Consider the following 20,591-nt stretch of genomic DNA (forward strand, 5'->3'; position numbering starts at 1 on the left):
GGGGGGTGGGGTGGGAGGGATGGGGTGACTGGGTGATGGACACTAGGGAGGGTATGTGCTCTGGTAAGCGCTGTGAATTGTGCAAGACTGTTGAATCTCAGATCTGTACCTCTGAAACAAATAATGCAATATATGTTAAGAAAGAAAAAAAGAAGAAGAAGAATGTAGCAGGAGGGGAAGAAGGAAGGGGGGGAAATCGGAGGGGGAGAAGAACCATGAGAGACGATGGACTCTGAAAAACAGAGGGTTCTAGAGGGGAGGGGGGTGGGAGGATGGGTTAGCCTGGTGATGGGTATTGAGGAGGGCACGTTCTGCATGGAGCACTGGGTGTTATGCACAAACAATGAATCATGGAACACTATATCTAAAACTAATGATGTAATGTATGGGGATTAACATAACAATAAAAATTATAAAAAAAAAAGAGTCCGACTCTTGATTTCAGCTCAGATCATGATCTCAGGGTCGTGAGATCGAGCCTCATGTGGGACTCTGCTCAGCGGGGAGTCTGCTGCAGATTTTCTCTCTCTCCCTCTCCTTCTGCCCCTCCCCCTGCTTGAACTTGCACCCTCTCTCTTTCTCTAAAATAATAAATAAATCTTTAAAAAAAAATTGTTATCTTTTGGTAGGATTGTAACTGGTTTTTATTTCTTCTTCATAATTATTCACATGTTCCAACTTTTCTAAAATGAATACATATTATAAACATAATTTAAAAACCTCAATCAATCGGGGTGCCTGGGTGGCTCAGTTGGTTAAGCGACTGCCTTCAGCTCAGGTCATGATCCTGGAGTCCCGGGATCGAGTCCCACATCGGGCTCCCTGCTCGGCAGGGAGTCTGCTTCTCCCTCTGCCCCTCCCTCCTCTCACACACTGTCTCTCTCTCAAATAAAAAAAAAACAAAAACTTTAAAAACCTCAATCAATCAATAAGGTCTTCAGCTAATTAGTGGTAGACCTATGATACAAACCTAAGACTTGCAGATTATGTAACAAGCAATCTTCATTGCTCTTCAAGGTCATGATCAGCAGCACAGTGAGGAAGAAATGATCATACTCTCCTATCTTTAATCCATGGCCAAATTATTCTACTACATATATACTTACCTGGATTCTCCTTCGTCCTCTACATGTTCACAATGGACAGAGTTGAGAGCACTGACTCTCTTATAATCCTGAGGGGTCAGATATAAATATTTGTATCCCTGTGGAGCACAAATAGTTTCTAACTCATTATTTGCCATCAGCACATAACCAGAAGACACCACAGAGCATGCATAACACAGCTTGTCCCAAAGCTAGCTTTAAATTGCCACATCGCTTCTTAGAGTTACTGTCTAATGGAACACCAGCATAGATAGTTCTCCTTTGAAAGATGGAAGGTGCCTATTTCTCCAGTCACTGACTGTCCTTGAAACAAGGTATCTTGTAGCTACAACTGCAAGGATATTCCATCCATTTCATTTTCATCTGGGTTAAAGGGTCATTTTCTGATCTTTTGTGACACCTCTATTAAAGATATCAACACAAAATAAAAGAACTGTTTGGAGTACTATTCTTTACTTTCTCAAATCCATAGTACCATCAAAATATAAATGCGTAAGAGATAATTGAAAGGATCATAAAACTGGGAAGGCAATATTAAAATCAGAACTCTATGCAGTGATAATCATCAGTGAACACTGAATTCATGCCTTTTGCTGTTTTCAATAAACAACTTGTAATTCCTATTTACATTTAAAAAATTATACTTTTTGTAATTATTTATACACACACTCACAAAGTAGGTTTATAGGATATAAGTGTTGAACTTAAGTGAATTAGTCACGCAGTCAAAAAAAAAAAAAGTAAGCAAGCAGCAGAAGACGTTTTAAATACTTTGAGAAATTATGCCAGTGTTTAACTCAATGAATTTGTCCCACAGTGAGCACAACATGCAAGAGACATGAATCTGTCACTGAATTTGTATGACTTATCACAAGAACCTTGTAGTGCTCAGGGTCATTAGTATGTCAGTCACCACGTATTTACTGAGTGCCTCTTATGGGCAAGTGTTCTAGACACTGGAAAAACAGGAATGAACAAAACAGACAAAATTTCCCAGCCTTATGGAACTTACTATGTTCTAGTGAAAGAGATGGAAAATACACAAATAAATAAAACATATAATATTAATGAGAATAGTGTTTAAGGAAAAGAAAAAAGAGCATTGCAAGAGTTGAACCTGTAGAAAGAAAAGTGCAGGGAAGGCTTCACTGAAAGTGGCATTTGAGTAAGGCCTTGAAGAAGAGAAGGAAACAAAACATGATGATATCAGGACAGGGTGGGGAGGGTGGGGGGTGGAATTCTAGGCAGAAGGAACTGTAGGTGCAGAAGTGTGGAGGCATGAGTGTGCCTCATGCAGTTCCAGAAAAAGCAAGCAGGCCTGTGGAGCCAGCGTGGAGTGAGACTGTTTGCAGCAAGAAATGAGGGAGGGTGGTATCGGAAGGCCAAGCTATGTAGGGCCTTGGGTTAAAATTCATGTAACACAAAACTGGACATATTTTTTTAAGTAAGCTCTACGCCTAATGTGGGGCTTGAACTCACGACCCTGAGATCAAGACTCGCATGCTCCACTAACTGAGCCAGCCAAGCACCCCAAAACTGGCCATTTAAAAATGAACAATTCAGTAGTTTTTCGTATATTCTGATGTTGTACAACCATCACCATTCTCTGATTCTAGGGCATTTCCATCACCCCAAAAAGAAACAGTCACTAACAATTTCCATACACTTTTAATATGAATTCTATTAAAGCGTAATTTACATGCAATAAAATTCATTGATTTTAAGTACTGTAGTGTGATGAGTTCTGACGAATGTGGATACTTGGGAAATCACCCCCACAATCAAAATATAGAATATTTCCATCATCCCCTGAAACACTCTTACATTTAAAAGATGTCTCAGTGAAGGAAACTGAGAAGGAGCACTTAGGAAGATAAAAGGAGACTCTGGGGCCTAGAAGCCAAGAGGAGAAAGTATTTCAAGGATGAAGGAGTGACCAGCTGTGTCAAAGGCTGCTGAGACACTGAATAACTCAGATGAAGACTGAGAGTCGTGACAGAATTTCACAGTATGGAATCCATGGTGACCCTGACAAAGCAGCTTTAGTGGGCTGGTGAAGGTGCAAGCCTAACTGAAGTGGGTTCCAAAGGAATGGGAGGAGAGTATCTGGAGATAGCAAGAAGACAATGCTTTTAAGAAGCTTTGCTGTCAATAAGGATAGTGAATGGAGTGCTATTTGTGAGGTAACGGGGTAGATTTAGTAGAGGGAAAAAATGAGGATGCAAGAAGGAAAGGGTTAAGCGTATAAGAGTGACTGGCCTTAGATTGGAGCAGGGACTATTCATCCAAAGTACAGGGGTGATGCAGAGAATAAAGGCACAGATGCAGATATGTGGGAGCTTGTGAATGCCCTCTTCTTGTTCCTTCCAATTCCTCAGTGAATTGGGGAGCAAGGTTGTCAGCTAAGAGGGACGATGGGGCAAGAGGGTTTTGGAAGTTTACGGAGAGAGGAGAAGATGTGAAATTGTCATTTGGGAGGTTCATAAATGAATTTAAAGTAAGACCAGTCTATAGCACTGGATATTTTTCTCTATCAGCATCCAGCTATGCTGGTTCACATATGTGAGTAAATGGAGAATATTGGATTTAAACAAGGTTTTTGTAAAGAGACAGAGTAAGCAGGGCGCCTGGGTGGCTCAGTTGGTTAAGTGACTGCCTTCGGCTCAGGTCATGATCCTGGAGTCCCTGGATTGAGTCCCGCATCGGGCTCCCTGCTCAGCAGGGAGTCTGCTTCTCCCTCTGACCCTCCCCCTTCTCATGCTCTCTCTCTCATTCTCTCAAATAAATAAATAAAATCTTTAAAAAAAAAAAAGAGACAGAGAAAGCAGAATGAAGAGAGAAGCAAAGAGAGTTGAGGGTGTAGGGAAGGTGGTAATTATAATACGATTATAATGATTAACCTATGATTGACCATAGAATGTAAGCTGAAGATGTAAGGAGGATGGAGGCAAAGAAAGGGATGGTTGAAATTAAGATCATGGGGAAGAAGAGGCTGAGCTGGGGCGGAGGACAGAAAGTCAAGGATTTAAGAGGCTGGATTATGGGATGGATCATCTACATGGATATAGAAGTCACCAAGAACTGCAACAGGGCTCGTTGTATTGGAGCAAGTGACAATGTGCCGGCAACTAAAACATGCAAAGAATGAGGAGGAGTGACCAAAGAGGTGGAGATCACTCTAGTAAGTGGTGGTTTAGCACAGTCTGATGACATGAGATTCGAAGATGGGCGTTTTCAGAGAGAACAGTGTGGCAGAAGGGTCTGGAAGCAGTGATGAGGCACAAAGAAGACACTCTTGCCTCTTCAGGCTCAGCCGGACAGGGAAAGAGAGAATAGAGATACCAGTCACTCTTTAAGAGGGCTACAGGGAAAGCAGGGTCTTTAGAGGACAGGCAGATTTCAAGTAGAGAACAATCAGAGAAGAAGCTGAGGATATAAGGGCTTTTGTAAATGACTGACCATAAGTTCTGGAAGCCACAGTGCAATAGTTTAAAGATAGATATTTCTGGCTTAGCATGTCTCATGCTGAATGCATATCTATTTCCTCTTGTGTTCAACCCAAGAAAACAGCAATCTATTTCAAAGCTGGAGGAAAAAAAACTAGGTGAATATACTGAGAGACAATTTGTCTCCAACATGGTTATGGCTCACTGTAAGTCCTGACTTTTGAACTTAAACCTCTACCTCTCCCCCAACCTATTTATTCGTGTGGACACACACGTGCATGTGCACACACACACAACCATGTATTGTCTTGAAGTTTTATCTTTGCTTAGTCTGTACCTTGTAAGGATCCTCAGGATCTACCCAGGCCACGTGAAACATATGACGAATTTCCTCTGCCAGTCCAATTCTTGCTCCACTGTTGGCTGCTACAAAGATGCGTGGGATACCCTCTGCCCTGGCAAGCTCAGAAGCTCTGAGAAACAGCAAATCCTCCTGGGGCCCAAAGGACCCAATTCGGTATGTGATGTCATTGCCAATAACAATGATATCTCGGCCTTCTGGGTATTCAGGACTTTTAAGGGTCATTTTCCAAGCTACCATGCCAATCTGCAAAGGCATAGAGAAGCAAATAAATAGAAGCTTCTTACATGCAGAATTTTTTTTCAGGTTCCCTGAATATATCAGACTATACCTCAGACACAGCCTTCATGTAAAGATATTTAGTGCTGAAGAGCCAAGTTTCCTGTGGGAAGCTAAAACAAACATTCTAGCACACTTCTCTAGGTTATGGTGAGAATAGTTGGTTTACTATGTATTTCACAGTTGTTTCAATCTGCGTAAAGATAGAAAAACCAAAGTTTAAATGCACTCAGGATACACGTGGAAAAATGCCATGGTGCAGGGAATTAAATCCCAAACTCCCTAATTTACTACCCTATCTACTAAGACACTAGGTCCATCTTCTGTGAGAGTCTTTCTGAAAAACTTCTTACACATGTGAGGAGAGCGGCAAGAGAATCACCTGCCATGAACTACACCACTTTTGTGATCCTGGATCCTTTTACTGTTCTCTAGCATTTGACAGGAGTAATAGCAGTGTTCTTTACCGGCTTGCTTTAGGTATCTTCCATTTCTGCAAGAATTCACTAGAGCTTAACACTGCATCCTTGGGAGCATCTCTTGCCACTTTCTCCCAGCACCAGAAAACCAAAGCACGCAAGGAACGATATATGTAAATCTCTACTCTCTGTTCAGTAGCATCTGACCAGCCACACAAATGATATTGACTCAAAAGGCAGGGGTGACATGTCTCTTCCCAAACCCTCCCAGCCCTCTCTTCTTTTAATCCCCTTCTATATGAGATCTAGTCAATCCTTCTACTTGTTTATTTGCTAGTTCCATTTCTTTTCTATTCACTCATCTCCCAGTTACAGCTGCAGTTTTTCATGCCTGCCTGTCTGTTTCCCTATACCCAGATAAGTAATGTTTTCCATTCTTTTTTTTTTCCCATTTCTTTCTGTCTCCCCCGCCCCCCACACTCCCACCCCCTCCACTTGCTCCCAAACACAAAGCCTACCAGACGAGCATTCCTGGTCCTGCCTAATGGAGCCCAGCCACATCTGCAGCCTTGGTCCCTCATCCCCAGGCTGCTGCATATCACCTCATTGGGGAGCCGGCCATCAAGAAGGGCCATTAACAGATGTAAATAGCAGCATCCCTGGAAAGCCACATGCATCACCCAGACTCAACCGGGCCAGTGATCATAAGCTCTGAGTACACATTCCTCAATCCAATTGCACATCCACTGTAATCAGGCTGGTTGAAGCTTTCCACACAGCTATTTGTGATTCTCAGCATTAAGAAATATATATATGAAACACCCACAGGTAAATATAAGCTATTTAATATATCATACCATTGGCCAAATACAAATCAAAATGGATATAATACACAGAAAAAAATCCAATCACCTTACGAGATAAGGTATTACTCTATCTGCTCATTAAAGACACAGAAAGGAAGGAGAAACAGATCTTCCAAAATATAGCACAGAGAAACTGCAAATATCGGGATAACTTTGGTCATGATTTTTAAGAAGCTGGCTAATATAATGCCTGTGTGGGGAGAAATATTTTACACCTGCCTTCTCACGTGGCCCTCTAACCTAACATCTCTTTTGTTTTTCAGGAAGGAAAAGCTATTTCCTCTAAATGCATTTGTAGTTAGGAAGATTGGGTTTTACACCAAATTTTATGATATATTAACCTTAGCCACCTAGGCTAGAAGTAGCTTAGAGACAAGCCTTGAAGAATCTACTTCAGCATTTGCATGCTAATGCAAACATCTTGTCTGTGTGGCACTGGGCAGGCAAATAATACTCTTATCTTTTGTTATTACCTGGGGACTCTAACTGTGTCACTTGGGCAGTCAGTTCAGCAATTGGCTAGGTCATTATGCTTGCAATATTGACTTCTAATTAGGTGTCAACACAGCAGCACCAAGAACACACTACTCTTTATCAATGTCTTTCCAAAGTGTGTTCCTCATCGACCACCTCCCTCCTCCTTTAAAAAGTACCATTACAGAATGGAGAGTGCTATCTCAGCCTTTGTATAGTCAGACTCCCTACCAGAAGAGATTAAGTTTTGAGTGAGCATAATGGATAAACATCCAAGAAAGCATCTATTGCTCAACTTATACTGAAATTTAGATTTTATTGCTAATTGAACAATAGGGCACATAATGGAGAAGATGGGCTTTGGAGTTGAACTAACTTCGATCCATATCTAGGCCCTATCACGTGCTAATTGTGTGACCTTGGAAAAATAACTTTATTGAGCTTCAATGTCCCCACACATAAAAAACTAACAATGTCTATGGGTTTGATCAATCAATTACTCCAAATGGCAATCTATTATATTAACTTCAACATACAAAATTTGCCCCTTTCTCTCCTCTCAGTCTATCCAAATCTTACCCATTCCAAAAAGATTCATTCAAATTCCATTTCCTCAGTAAAGCTTTACCTAGCCTCACGTGACCCCTTTCTTCTCCAATCTCCTACTAAGACCTTCATGTAGAGAATTCACTCGATAATTAATCATATATTGCTTAGGACCGTTTTTAGCTTGCCAGCCTAAACCATTATATCATCTCCTCCAGTGCCTAGCAGGATCCCAACACATAATATGGGAGTAATAAATATTTGCTGGTTCCATAGTCATTTCATTTTTTAAATGATTCTTGGAAAATAGTCAACACCAAGGGCTTAGAACACTGTCTATGACTTATCTCTAGGGATCACAGAATAACAGTCCTAAACATCATTCAACTATTTTATTTTTTAAAAAATAACAAGAAAAATAGCTACCATTAATTGAACATCTATCACAAGCTGTACTATACTAAATATGGACAAATACTGACAATAAGAGGTTAGTCTGGGGAATATCATCCTACCTTGGTCCAAATCTCAGCTTTATTCCAGCTATATAATCTTGAACCAATCACTTAACTTCATATAGTCTCAATTTTTCCAATTATAAAAAGTTCTCAAATTATTAATTATTAATTCAGAAGCAACTGTTATATTGCCTTGAGAAAACTAAGGTATAGAACTTGTCCTTATAGCTAGTACGTTTATTTTTTAAAAATACAGTTCACATAATTTCCTTTACTAGAGAAATTAAGGAAGCATATTCCAGACTAGTGCCACTGCAGTTAGCAGAAACAATATAGAAAGATGAACATCAATTATAACACAAACATAAATGTCATTGACACCTAAATTCAATGTGGTATTCTGGAACAGAAAAAGGACAGTTGTAGAAAAACTGGTGAAATCCAAAACAAAGTCTGTATTTTACTTATTAGTATTGTACCAATGTTAGTTCTAAGTTTTGATAATTATACCATGGTGATACAAAACGTCAACATTAGAAAAATTAATGGTTTTATTTAGCTACATTTTAACACACCTCTTTCAGCCTACATAAAAGATCATTTGAGTAACAAGAATAATGTAAGATGTTAACATTAGGTATATGGGAACTCTCTGTACTATCTTTGTAACTTTTCTATAAATCTAAAATATTTTAAGATAAACAGTTAAAAAATAAATGTCATGATAAAAACTTTTCCTTCTTTTGGAGGGAAGTAAATTGGCTCATAAGATCATCATTAGTATTCTGTACAGCCTTACAAAATGATGGCTATGAAGACCACGAATAGCATATTAAAATGCCCATGATATACTAAATTTGAAGAAGTGGTATAACAAACTTGTCTGTATACCATAATAACTATGAGACGCAAAACAGTGTGGTGGTTAAGGACAGAGACTCAGAAGCCAGATTTGGACAATGTGAATCTAATAGAATCTGACTCTGACAGAATAGAGATTCAGTCAGTTTTCTAGCCACTTAAGTAAGTTACTGACCTCTATGTGCCTCAGCTTCCTCGTGAGTAAAATGGGGTAATAATAACCTCTTCTATAAAGTCTGTTGTCAGGATCAAATCCATGGTAAGCCTTAGACAGTACGTGGCACATAGTAAGTGCACAGTAAGTGTTACAACACTGTATCTACAGGCGTGTTGGGAGGAGGGGGACGAAATAAAAAAAAAACATAGCAAAATGGGATGATAATTATTTTTAGAATGATGGGATTGTGTGGGGTTTTTTTCTATTTTCTAAATTCTCCTTAATGTGTTTATAAAATTGTCAATGCGATTTAAGTTTGTTTTTTTTTTTTTCATGAGACATCCCTTTATTCGGTCACAGCAGTGGGTCTTACTACTACATTTTATTCTCAAGTTTTTCCTTATTCTTCAGATTCTCCAGGCTTCCAGATGTCAGTGCGATTTGTTTTAAAAGGAACTAAGAAAAGACTACCAAATAGCTCTTCACTGAGTGACAGGTACGTGAAAACTTATATTATTGTCTCTACTTTAGCGTACCATAATAAAAAAAATTTTTTTAAGGGAAAAGTATCTCCCCAGCCTAAGGATTTCTCATACTTTACAAAAGCTGACTCTACATTTTAGTCTTACCGCGACAGATCATATTTATATAAAGTTAGAAGGAGAGAGTGAAACGCATGAAAATTAAAAATCAAGACTCACCTCGAAGGGAGAATATCAAGAACTGCCTTAGTTTGTTGGGGCTATCATTTCATTTTTAAAAAAGAAATGCTCTGCAATGATGTAGTAGAATGTAAACATATGTATATATAGGTTTATCCAATATTAATATCTCTACCTGAGAAGTAACTGCTTCAGTGTTTTTCTGGTCTGCTGGTTAAATACATATTTATACTTTTAAAGTCAATATTTGTACAATAGACAAGAACAGTGCCTATCAGCTAAATACATATTTAGGACTGTACCACATGTATTACAAACATGTACTAAAATCGAAAGCTTATATTTATACAGAGCCTTTCATCTTGAAGGGGGCTAAAGAGCTTTACAAACATATGTACATAAAAGGACGTTCGCACTGATAGGCAGGCAAGGTATCAATTCACCCACTCCCCTATTTCTTCTAGCAGCCTGGGATAGGAACACATGGTGTCAACAGATGCGGGTCTGTAACAGCTGCAAAGACATGTAACACAATAATCCACCTTGCGATGCATAGTCATTGGAAGAGGGCTTGCAACTTGAGAATAGCAACCGCTCTCCTCCAGTGCAGAAGCACCATGGCCATTTCCAGCTTTGTGTTTTTAAATTATTCTCTACCAAACTCAACTAATCACTTGACAAAATTGAATTTGATACTGGAAATGGTTTCCGAATGCAAAATACTTTCTGTCTGATGATGAGAAGTAGGTTGAGAAACGCTTCCCCCTGCCCTTGTTAGATTTAGAGACAGAGAGAGAGAAAGAGGGAGGGAAAAAAAAAAAAGGTCACAACATTCAGGAGAAATGGTTCAAAATATGCTACCTAAGAATAGCTTTGTCTCAGAGGATTGGGTCATTACTTCAGAAGACAGTCATATTCTCCCCCTATTTAATTAGGACACTGTAAGTTTTTCAGTCAAATTACTTTATACAGATGGGTCTATCTATATTATACATACAATGGAGACTTTATATTGGAAATTCTGCAATCACTATAAAAGCATATATACACAAGTGTGACAATGTATTAGGAATGTGACATTCACTGATTTCACCTAAGCCCAAGATGCCTAGTACATTAACTGAAAAATAATAACCAAAGGAAATTCCACCACTGAATCCCCTTGCTCCAGCTTCTCTCTCCCTCCAGTGCTTTGATGGAGGTGAAACCAGGACTGAGGGCTGCAGCCTGAGAGGGTATGCCAGAGTGGGTGGGTTTATGGCCTAAGGAGGTTCAGACTCGGCCTCCGGGGCCCAGGTAGCGCACAAGCTTCTTTCCTGACCACTGACTTACCGAGTGGTTCCAGCCACTTCCTGCCAATTATGTTTTCATTAATATAGCCATAAATCATTTAAAAATCTGTAATTTCAGATGATTTTTGATAACAGGATACTCCGAATAGCAGGTTTCTTAGGTTTAGGGTTATCAACCTAAACTAATTAAAATGAAAAAAGGGAAGAGGATCAAAAGAGTTAATGTGAATAAGCAAAGGATGAGCAGAAATAAATATCTGCCTTATGCAAGTTCTAAGGAAGAAAATATTTCTTTGGTCACAGTCTGATTCTGGAATAAACACACGCAAGTGAGGGAGGAGGGAATGGGGAGGAGAAAGCAAGCAGAAGAGAACAGTCTTATTTAACTGTTTTTATGTGGGTAAAATGATTTGTGCCACAGTATTTCCATAAGAAGTGGGACCATTATTTTCCTGTAGAAACACATTTGGTTTGAAAAGTATCACTGGACAGGATGTGAAAATCAAACCGAATGAATTATTCACAACCCCCGATCAGAGGTGATCATTATTTCTGATGCTCCAAACAGTGATTAGGATTCTGCCCTGAGATGTCATTTTCTCGCTGAGTAACACCAGCGACACAGAAAGGCATTATCTATCTATCCATACATGTATTTTTTCTCCTGGGAGGACCTTGCTTTAATGTTACTATAACAGATACTAAAAACATGACAATATTAACATTTATTCTGATGGTGCCCATAAATGCCATTAGTCTGACACGAAGTGTCAACACTAATCATGACCCAAAATTAACACCAAAATTGACATCAACATTAATTGTACTATCAGTGTGAAGAGAATGTGCAATTGCACACACGCACGCACGTGCACACGCGCACACACGCACACTTTCAAAAGCTGCTGTTACTACAAAACAAAATACTAATATTAAGCTCAACCAATAAATTTGAGGGGAGAAAGCTAAGGGGCAAAACAGGACAGGACTATGTTTTTAAGAATGTAAGAAGCATCCATCAACTGTAGCTATGCTGTGGGAAGCAGTAAAAGAATTATCTTTGCCATGGTTGCCTTTCTTATATCTCCTCACTCTGAGTTCAGCTGTAATAATATTTTTCTCTGTGGACTTAAATATAGGTTAGACTGTGGCTGATATGTTAAAGCTTTATTTTCCATGCTAAAAGTCTAAAAGTTGAAATTTTCTGGCAAACCCTCCCATAGCTATTGTTTTACTACTGCTAATGCCAGGAAGAGGACCATCCTGCAAGGCCCTGGAGCAGCAATATAAAGAATTCTAAAGCGTTAGAGCTGAAATGGACCTAAGCATTATCTGCATCATGAAGATGAGAAAACCAAGACTCAGTGAAAAAATCTGAATGAAAAATCCTTTATAGATACATAATAAAGTGTTGCCTCCTCCTTTTAAAGATTTATTTATTTACTTATTTGAGAAAGAGAATGTACACGCAAGCAAGCACGAGCAGGAGGGGCAAAGGGAGAGAAGAGAGATTCCCAAGCAGATTCCGTGCTGAGCACGGAGCCCGACGTAGGGCTCGATCTCACAACCTTGAGATCATAACCTGAGCCGAAACCAAGAGTCAGATGCTTAACTGACTGCACCATGCAGGCACCTCAACCTCTTCCCCTTTTGTATCTTGTGTGGAATATTAAATCTTCACTTTTAGTTAGATACTATCAAAAAATAATTACAATATTAACTCGTATTAGAATCTCATGAAAAAAACATTATCTGATGGAATGGTGAAAAATATTGTATGGGTGTTAAAATGTGCCTTTTTAAACCACAAGGCAATACGATATTTGACATAATTTGTGCCATTCAGAAAAACCATGCTGAAAAAATGTCAATGCCTTTCCATATTGTATTATCTGCTGGATATCATATTCCGTTGCCTAGTGTTGTATGAATCACATAAAAGAGCTGAAAACAATTTTCTTAACAGCTGAAAAACTCTTTTTCATGCTTGGATAATTCAAAAATGGCTGAACAAACTTACCTCAACCTTTCCAAAAAGCGATAAAAGGGTAAGAAAAATACCATTTTTGGAGCAAAAAAATTTCATCCCAGAGGTAATTTCTTGAAAATATTACTGAAGATTAGAAACAATAATTTTGAACAGGGGAATTATCTCTCCCCGCAATATTTATAAACATGAAACCACAGTAATTTTATGCATATACACACAATGCTTTTAGTAAACATACCAATTTTTTAAAAAAACATGCAATAGAGCACATACAAGCCAGTGGTATTTGAGAAATGGGGCATAGGAGTAATTGGATGATATGGAAATTAAGCAAGTTGGCCTACTACAGTTCAGGAAGCCTTGCCCATTAATCATATAAAAGAATGTTGAACTCTGATGCTTCACGCTACACCTCATCCTCTGGAGTCATCTGTTGCTGTCCTGATGTAAAGTTTCTTGACATAGGGTACTATATCACATCTTTTTTCAGTAAAATCTTAAAACTTAAGGTGTACAAAAATGCTGGCAAGTACATTCTTTTGTTTAAAGGCTATCTCTAGGACTGACTTTTGAAGGGGACTGAGGAGCCCTCCACAAATTCTGTAGTCGGCCAATGGATGCATTAGGATTTTCAGTCATTCAAGTTCATTGGGCCTCTGTTTGCTAATAATGAAAAGAGTCAAAGGAACTAATCCACCTGTTGAAAAATCTCCAATATCAATAGTAGTCGCTCAGAAGGAATTCTGAGAAAAGTTACATGCAAAGTAAATAGGTGATGGGGATTAAGGAGGGCACCTGTCGTGAGCACTGAGTGTTGTATGTAAATGATTAATTCTACACCTGAAAATAACATTACACTCTATGTTAACTAACTGGAATTTAAATAAAAATTTGAAGGGAAAAAAAAAAGCAAAGTATATGCGTCCCAAAAGAACAGTGTTAGAAATTCATTAGAAGTAATTCCGTGGCAGGAAGACCTATCTTTCAAAATTAGCCTCAATATTTTTCTCATGAGGGGCTCAACTCTGGTTGTGAGGATCATTTTAGACAAAGACTCATAACCAAACATGCTCACTTAGAGGGTAAAAGAGTAATTTTAAATAAAACTATCTTAACCACATATTTCATAACCCGTCTTTTTCTATACTTGAAATTCCTATCTTGTTAAGCCTAAAAGGATTCAAGACTGGGGTTTCTTTTTTTGAAGCCCTTGATGAAAAATAAGACAAGCACAAATTATGCATGTTTACATATAATCAGTGGTGTGTGTTACTTTTCTGCTGAGGATCTCAAAGCACTTACAAACATTTCCCCATCTGCAGGGATAGATTGGTGGCAAGGACCATTAGTCTCTTTTTATAACTTGAACAATCAGTGCACAGACCATGGTCCTGTTTTTCAGATCTGCCTTCTTCAGGTCTATTTCAAAGCTCACCTTCAGCATATTGCAATACAAATATGCCTCTTTTCCAACACGTATCTAAAAGATTGACATGGACTCAATTTCTACACCCAGCATGAAAAGGTAAACTGATTTCAAAAGAATGAAACAAAAGCACAGTAAAATACATCCAAATTAGCTTCACATTCATGGAGCTATTCTGAGGTTAAATCGAGTAAAACAATATACAGAAGTCTAATGTTAAACTAGAAAAATATTTGGGTTCTGTGTGCATGAGAAATGGACTCAAGCCCACAAACATACACACTCTTCTCCAGTCAGTTTCAAAGCATAACAGGTTCCACTAGAATCTGAGTCCAGGACAACCCAAACAATTCCTTTGAGAGCATAGAAAACGTCAACCAAGTGAATTCAGACAGAGGGTTATGGTGTTTTTTCTAAAATAAGAGGTCCTTTGGGGGGTGCCTGGGTGGCTCAGCCATTAAGCTGTCTGCCTTCGGCTCAGGTCATGATCCCAGGTTCCTGGGATCGAGCCCCACATTGGGCTCCCTGCTCAGCGGGAAGCCTGCTTCTCCCTCTCACATTCCCCCTGCTTGTGTTCCCCCTCTCGCTGTCTCCCTGTCAAATAAATAAATAAAATCTTTAAAAAAAAAAACATTAAAAAAAAAGGTCCTTTGGGTTTAGAGGTCTGGCCTAAGAATTGTCAAAATGGATCTACTAATTAATTTCTTCCAATCTTTTAGGCTTCTATAAGCTTACCAACTTCTTTCCCTACTAACTCCTAAAATTTTTTTGTTTTTATACTCCAATTAGAGATTTCAAAGGATTATAACAACGTGAAAGTGAGGAGCAGTGTTAAAACGATAAGCTCTATTTAAGCAGGCAGTAGATGCAGGGGTTTTTGTCATATCACTCTCCATATTTTTCTATAATTTTGAAATATTTTATGATAAAAAATTACAGACACTTACACCTTGCTGAAGCTAAACATCAAAATGTTGCCAACAATTAACTATGGGCAAGGCTGGGCAGTTCTAGAACTAAATTCCTAATTCCCACCATCCCTACCCTTCCACCCCAAGAACATAAAAGATACCAGTCACGATGGCAACCAGTCTTTAAACTTTAATCTACACTATTTTTTCCTCCTCAATCATCCTCTTCCTAAAAAAACGTTTCCTGTAAAAATGTGTAGAGCATGATATAGTAAGGTTCACCTGATCTCTGCCCAAGAGTTAAAAATGCAATTGCATACTGGAGGAACACCAGGCAAAGCCCACCATACCAACTGAAAAAAAGGGGTTTGGATACCACTGGATCTGCCTCACCAAACAGGGCAATTCCAGAGGCTTGTCTAAATGCCAAGGTGCTGAGAAGGAAAAACCCTGACACCTAGTGCCCATCTGAAGAAATGAAGCCTTGCAGTGACTACAATTCTTAAGTGTGGTAGTGCCTGCAAAGGTGATCATCAGATTGCATTCAATTTGGAATATGCTTATCTCCCAGAAAATTTTAAGGAAAAAATTTAATGCAACACAAGAATTCCAGTCCTTCATTACTGATCTTTTTTGGAATACACACCCTGTACCTAATTATTATAGCTGCTTCTAACCAGAGAATGTTCTCATCTCAGTTTCTCATTATGACAGGAGAGGTGAGAGGGAGGGTCTATGTTGTTAAAAAGCCCACGTGCTGAAAGAGTAAGGAAAACAGGGTCCTACTTTCTGTCCACACCAAAAGTGCTATAAAAGTTGCCTATCATGTCTTTCATCACTGCCCAATTAGAGATTCATGATCTAGTTCACAGAGCAGTTAAAGGAAATATAATAAAAGAATGCTAATAACATTTCAGAACAATAACAACAAAAAAAGTGGTCTCAAGAAGGCTAGTGTTTTCTTTGTCCTACATCAGGCAAAGTTAAGTTGTTCTCTGTCAAGTCTGTTACCACCCTTGGCTTGATCTTAGCCTGAGCCTTTTAATAACAGGATTTAGCGTGAAACGCAGCTGCAGTAGATTGTGAACTGTTACTCAAGATGTTCCCACCTGCAATTACAGCTTCCACCAAATGATCAAAACAGGTTAGCAAACTGGCAGGAAAATGAAAACAATTGCCCCAAAACTGAGAAGCAGTAAACGTAGAACTGCTGGTTAGCTGCATTTCCTCTGTAACCAGGCTCAACAGCACACATCATCTAGCTGTGTGTTTACAGATGGTACCCATCACTGCAGCATCAGAGCCGCTAGAACTGAAATAAGTTTAGTCTATGTCACAATCACATTTTCCACAATTTTCATCTTTACTTGAAACTATTAACAAAAAACCCTAGACAACTCATCTTTGGAGCTATTTGCAAGTAACACAGTTCACAGATTTGGTCTACATCTCTTTTATTCCTACTCTAAATTCATACTAAATGCAATGCCATTCAAACCTGACAATGAGAAAAATGTGTTCTCCCATACTTCCATCATGAATAAGGTGGCATGCCTTCAGTTACACCTTTCTTGATGGGGGAGGGACAACTAGGAAAATCGAGAGGAGAAAGTGGCTAACACCACATCAGAAAATCTCTTTCTTCTGCTTTTAACATGGGTACAATGTTCAAAATGCAGGTCACATCTCTGCTGAAACAGCCAATATTCTTTCTCAAATGGCAAACAAGTTACCTAAAACTAAATGGAACTGAATTGTTCCAAGTCCTGGTCCCATCACCATTTTACCTATTTACTGTCCTGGGGGGAAAAAAAAACAGGGAAGAAAGCCGGCCACCCATACAATCAATGGTCTTATAAGTACAGGTTTTCTGCGTTTGATTATGGGGAAAAGCATCTCGATTCATGGGGAAACTCTGCAGGAAGCTCTTGTTTTACCTTCATTCCTTATATCCATGTGCTAGCTTTTAAACCCAGAAACTCCAATCCTTCAAGGTAATGCAGTATCACCCACAATGATGACCTGGTAGAGCCGTCACCTTTGGAGAACACCACATTATGATGATTTAATGTCTATGTAGCATCAATGCATTTACATGGAGCCTTGGCTCTCAGAACATTAACGGGTCAATTTTTTATTCCTTTTTTAATAAAACTATTTCTCAAGGCTCTGTTCAGATGCCCATTCTCTTTGGGACAGGACAGATTTGCTCCAAATCTCATCAGCATGAGCTCTTTTCTTTCCCTTCACATCACTCTTGGGGTAATACGGAGAGTGCCAGGTTCATGACAAACTCGTCTCTTTGGCCAAAGAAAATTAAACTGCAATAGCTGAAAGTCAACTTGCTCTGATAAAACTGGGCTCAGCATGAGGAAATACATCCCACTGACACCTCGTCATCTCTTAGGCACAGCTGTCCCTCAGAGTTCTGAGTGCTGAAACTCCATCTTTAGATTGGTCAGTTTCTCAGTGGACATGCACCATTGTACGCTCAAGCTATTGGTAACGGAGTTTGATACTAATACCCCAACCTCATTCCTGGTGCGCAATGCCCTATAATCTAGCTACAGCTACTGACTGACTTCACCAGCCATCCCACGCATTAGTCACTAACTGCTCACAAAAGAACATCAGTCTCACTCCTCCCGAGCTCAGACTCAGAAACAGCAAGCCAACAACTCCGCCTCAATCCTAGTCAATCATCTGAAGAAAAGGAAAAGAGAACAAAGAAAATAGGCAACTAAGGAGGGAAAAGAGTAGAACAAGAAGAAAGTGAGAACTGATAAAAAGCAAAATAAAAAATAATAATAAAATAAATACAAAAAATAAAATTCAAATACAATTAGATTTCTCGATTTCAAGATTATTAAAGCACTGGGCAAAGGAAAACATATGGCCCTGTACCGACTCTACTGCTCATAACGGTAGTACTCTGCAGCTGTTTAAGACATTCCTTTTCCACCTAGGTTTGTTGGGTCTTAAAAGGGTTAAAAAAAACCTTTAATTTTTTTTTTTTTATTCTTTTGTGTGTGTGTGTGTGTGTGTGTGTGTGTGTGTGGTCTTTGGGTACAGAGTCCCGTATAATAAGACTATTTGTATTCATACTGGCAGAGTAAACACTACATGTTCATGCCCAGGCAGCTCTGTGCTTGTAATTTCAGCAAGAACAGAGCTCTGTCCCTCTGGGACTTCACTATTCCCCCAGTCTCCATTCGCTCAAACACAGAATGAGAGCAGAGAGAAAGCAGAAGAGAAAGATCATGGCAAGAGGTTTCACACAGCAGTGCTGCTAGCTTTCACGTGGCCAAAAATCTCATTTTTTTGTGTTAATTACATTAGTTAAACCGTTTTTCTCTCAGCCCCATGTTCACAAGGGTGCCTTCCATTCCTAAAGACTACACTGTTGAATGAATCAGAATTTAAGTCTAGCACAATGAAGCTTTTCTTTGCTGTTGAGGGGCTCACTACATAGATGCTACACTGTGGCACAAACCTCTGCTTCAACTTTGTGTATTAACGAGTATATATCTATTCTTGTCAAAATTCTATGCATCTTTCCTCCTTCACCTCTTGCCTTTGCTATTTGTTGAGGCATTAGATTAGAAGAACTCCTATAGTCTGACATTCTCCATCTGGTCCAATGCTTGCATCCATCTTAATACCAATTCATCTACTTTTGGCATCCACCGGTGTACTTACTGAAACAGCACACACCTTGTATATACAGTAACATATTTTGAAAAAGATACTGCACAAAATGGAAAATACCACATATCACCTCCAAAGGTCTACCCAGCCTGTTTATGGAGAATACCCAGGTAAAGATTACTCTTTCTAAAGAATGAGATTTATCTAGGGATTCTATCTAAGGTTGAAATAAAAACCTATCTCTTTTTAGGTGTATTATTTTTGTTATTTCGGTTGTAACTATACATTGAAAGCATAGTTAAAATCAGGAAGAGGAGGACATAGGCCAAGGGGCAGAATATGACTTTATATCATTATTAACAGTGCACCATAAAAGAGAGGATTCCAATGCCAGAAAATGCATTCTTAGACAACTACCAGAAATGGGCTTCTGCTACTTTCTTTTATGTTTAAATCTCTGGTTCTGGTTGAGCCTCTTTAAGAATATATATACCACGATCATTAACAGCACCAGATCAAATTACCTGAGCACAGAAAACATGCCAAAAAAGGTATACTAGTATGTAAGTATTCAAATAAGAAAAACACATCAAGCAAAACAACATTTTAACTTTTTATTATAGACAAATCTCAAAATTTCAAGTATATACAAGAATAGAGAAAACGGTCTACTCCGATGGATATATCTAGCTTTGATTAACAACTCATGAACAATCTTGTTTCATCTATAGTCCCACGCTCACCCCTCCATTACTCTGAAGCAAATCTTCGAACATTGGATCATTTCACCTGTAACTATTTTAAATAGGTTATGTCCAACAGAAAACATCATTCTTTTTTAGAAAGCAAAATTGTTAACACCATTTAAAAAATATTATCACACCTAAAAAACTAATAATTCCTTGATCTAGTCAATATTCTCTACCAGCAAGACTACTATGCTACCTATGTAGCACCTAAATTAATGCAGGATCTAAATTAATGCTATTTAATGATCAGCTCCATGGAAAGCTGCTACTAGTGGTCACAGAGATTAAGGAAAGGGGGAAGGGGATTCAGCTACTTGCCTCATTTCCTCCTGGAAGCCTGTTCATGTGGACCAGCTGACCTTGATCATCCAACACGAGTTCCGTATATGTCAGCATGTCAGAAGGCAGGGGGGGTGATGGAAGGAATGCTTGAGTGGACATAGACTCCCAGAGTTTGATCAGAGACTAGTGGAGGAGAGAAGTTTGAGTCATCAGTGACAATGAGCAATTCAACATCACAAAAAAAAATATTAAGTTTCAGTCAATCTGATTTTGCTCTTTCCTTTCCAAGTGTTCTGCTGAGCATCGAAGCATTAGGCCAAATTCTGCAGCTCTCATTCTCAGTTAAAAAACAGATTTGTAATTATTTTTCACATAATGTTTTTCACATGTCAAAAGCAGGCACTTTTCCAACAAAGTCAAATTGCTGAGTGATTCTGAATCAGCACTAGAGCATTAACAAACACAACAGACCTAACAAACAGACCTGACCACTAACCCCACAGGAAAATTAAATTAAAAAACTAAGTAGCATTAATCCCTCTTTTAAAAAATGGAAGAAAAATCCTAGAGGAATAGAAAAATAATCAGGAAAAGTGATATGACACTCAGCTAATACAAAGAAAACCCAAGAAGGCAAGAAAAACGTTTCTACTAGAGG

The 20,591-nt window shown here is 38.8% G+C and overlaps 1 protein-coding gene across 9 annotated transcripts in view; it reads right to left on the reverse strand.

Moving 5' to 3' along the window:
• ACACA (acetyl-CoA carboxylase alpha) overlaps window positions 1-20,591 on the reverse strand; it is a 279,886-nt gene that overhangs the window by 73,426 nt on the left and 185,869 nt on the right. For all 9 annotated transcript variants that reach the window (XM_032428663.1, XM_032428660.1, XM_032428658.1 and 6 more), the window contains 3 exons: window positions 19,970-20,116; window positions 4,890-5,159; window positions 1,107-1,204 (listed from right to left, as the gene is read on the reverse strand). In XM_032428663.1, the coding sequence (XP_032284554.1) occupies window positions 1,107-1,204; window positions 4,890-5,159; window positions 19,970-20,116 (515 nt within the window). The remainder of the gene's footprint in view (window positions 1-1,106; window positions 1,205-4,889; window positions 5,160-19,969; window positions 20,117-20,591) is intronic.

This window comes from Phoca vitulina, unplaced genomic scaffold, assembly GCF_004348235.1.
Source record: "Phoca vitulina isolate PV1807 unplaced genomic scaffold, GSC_HSeal_1.0 scaffold40, whole genome shotgun sequence".
Classification (NCBI taxonomy): Eukaryota; Metazoa; Chordata; class Mammalia; order Carnivora; family Phocidae; genus Phoca; species Phoca vitulina.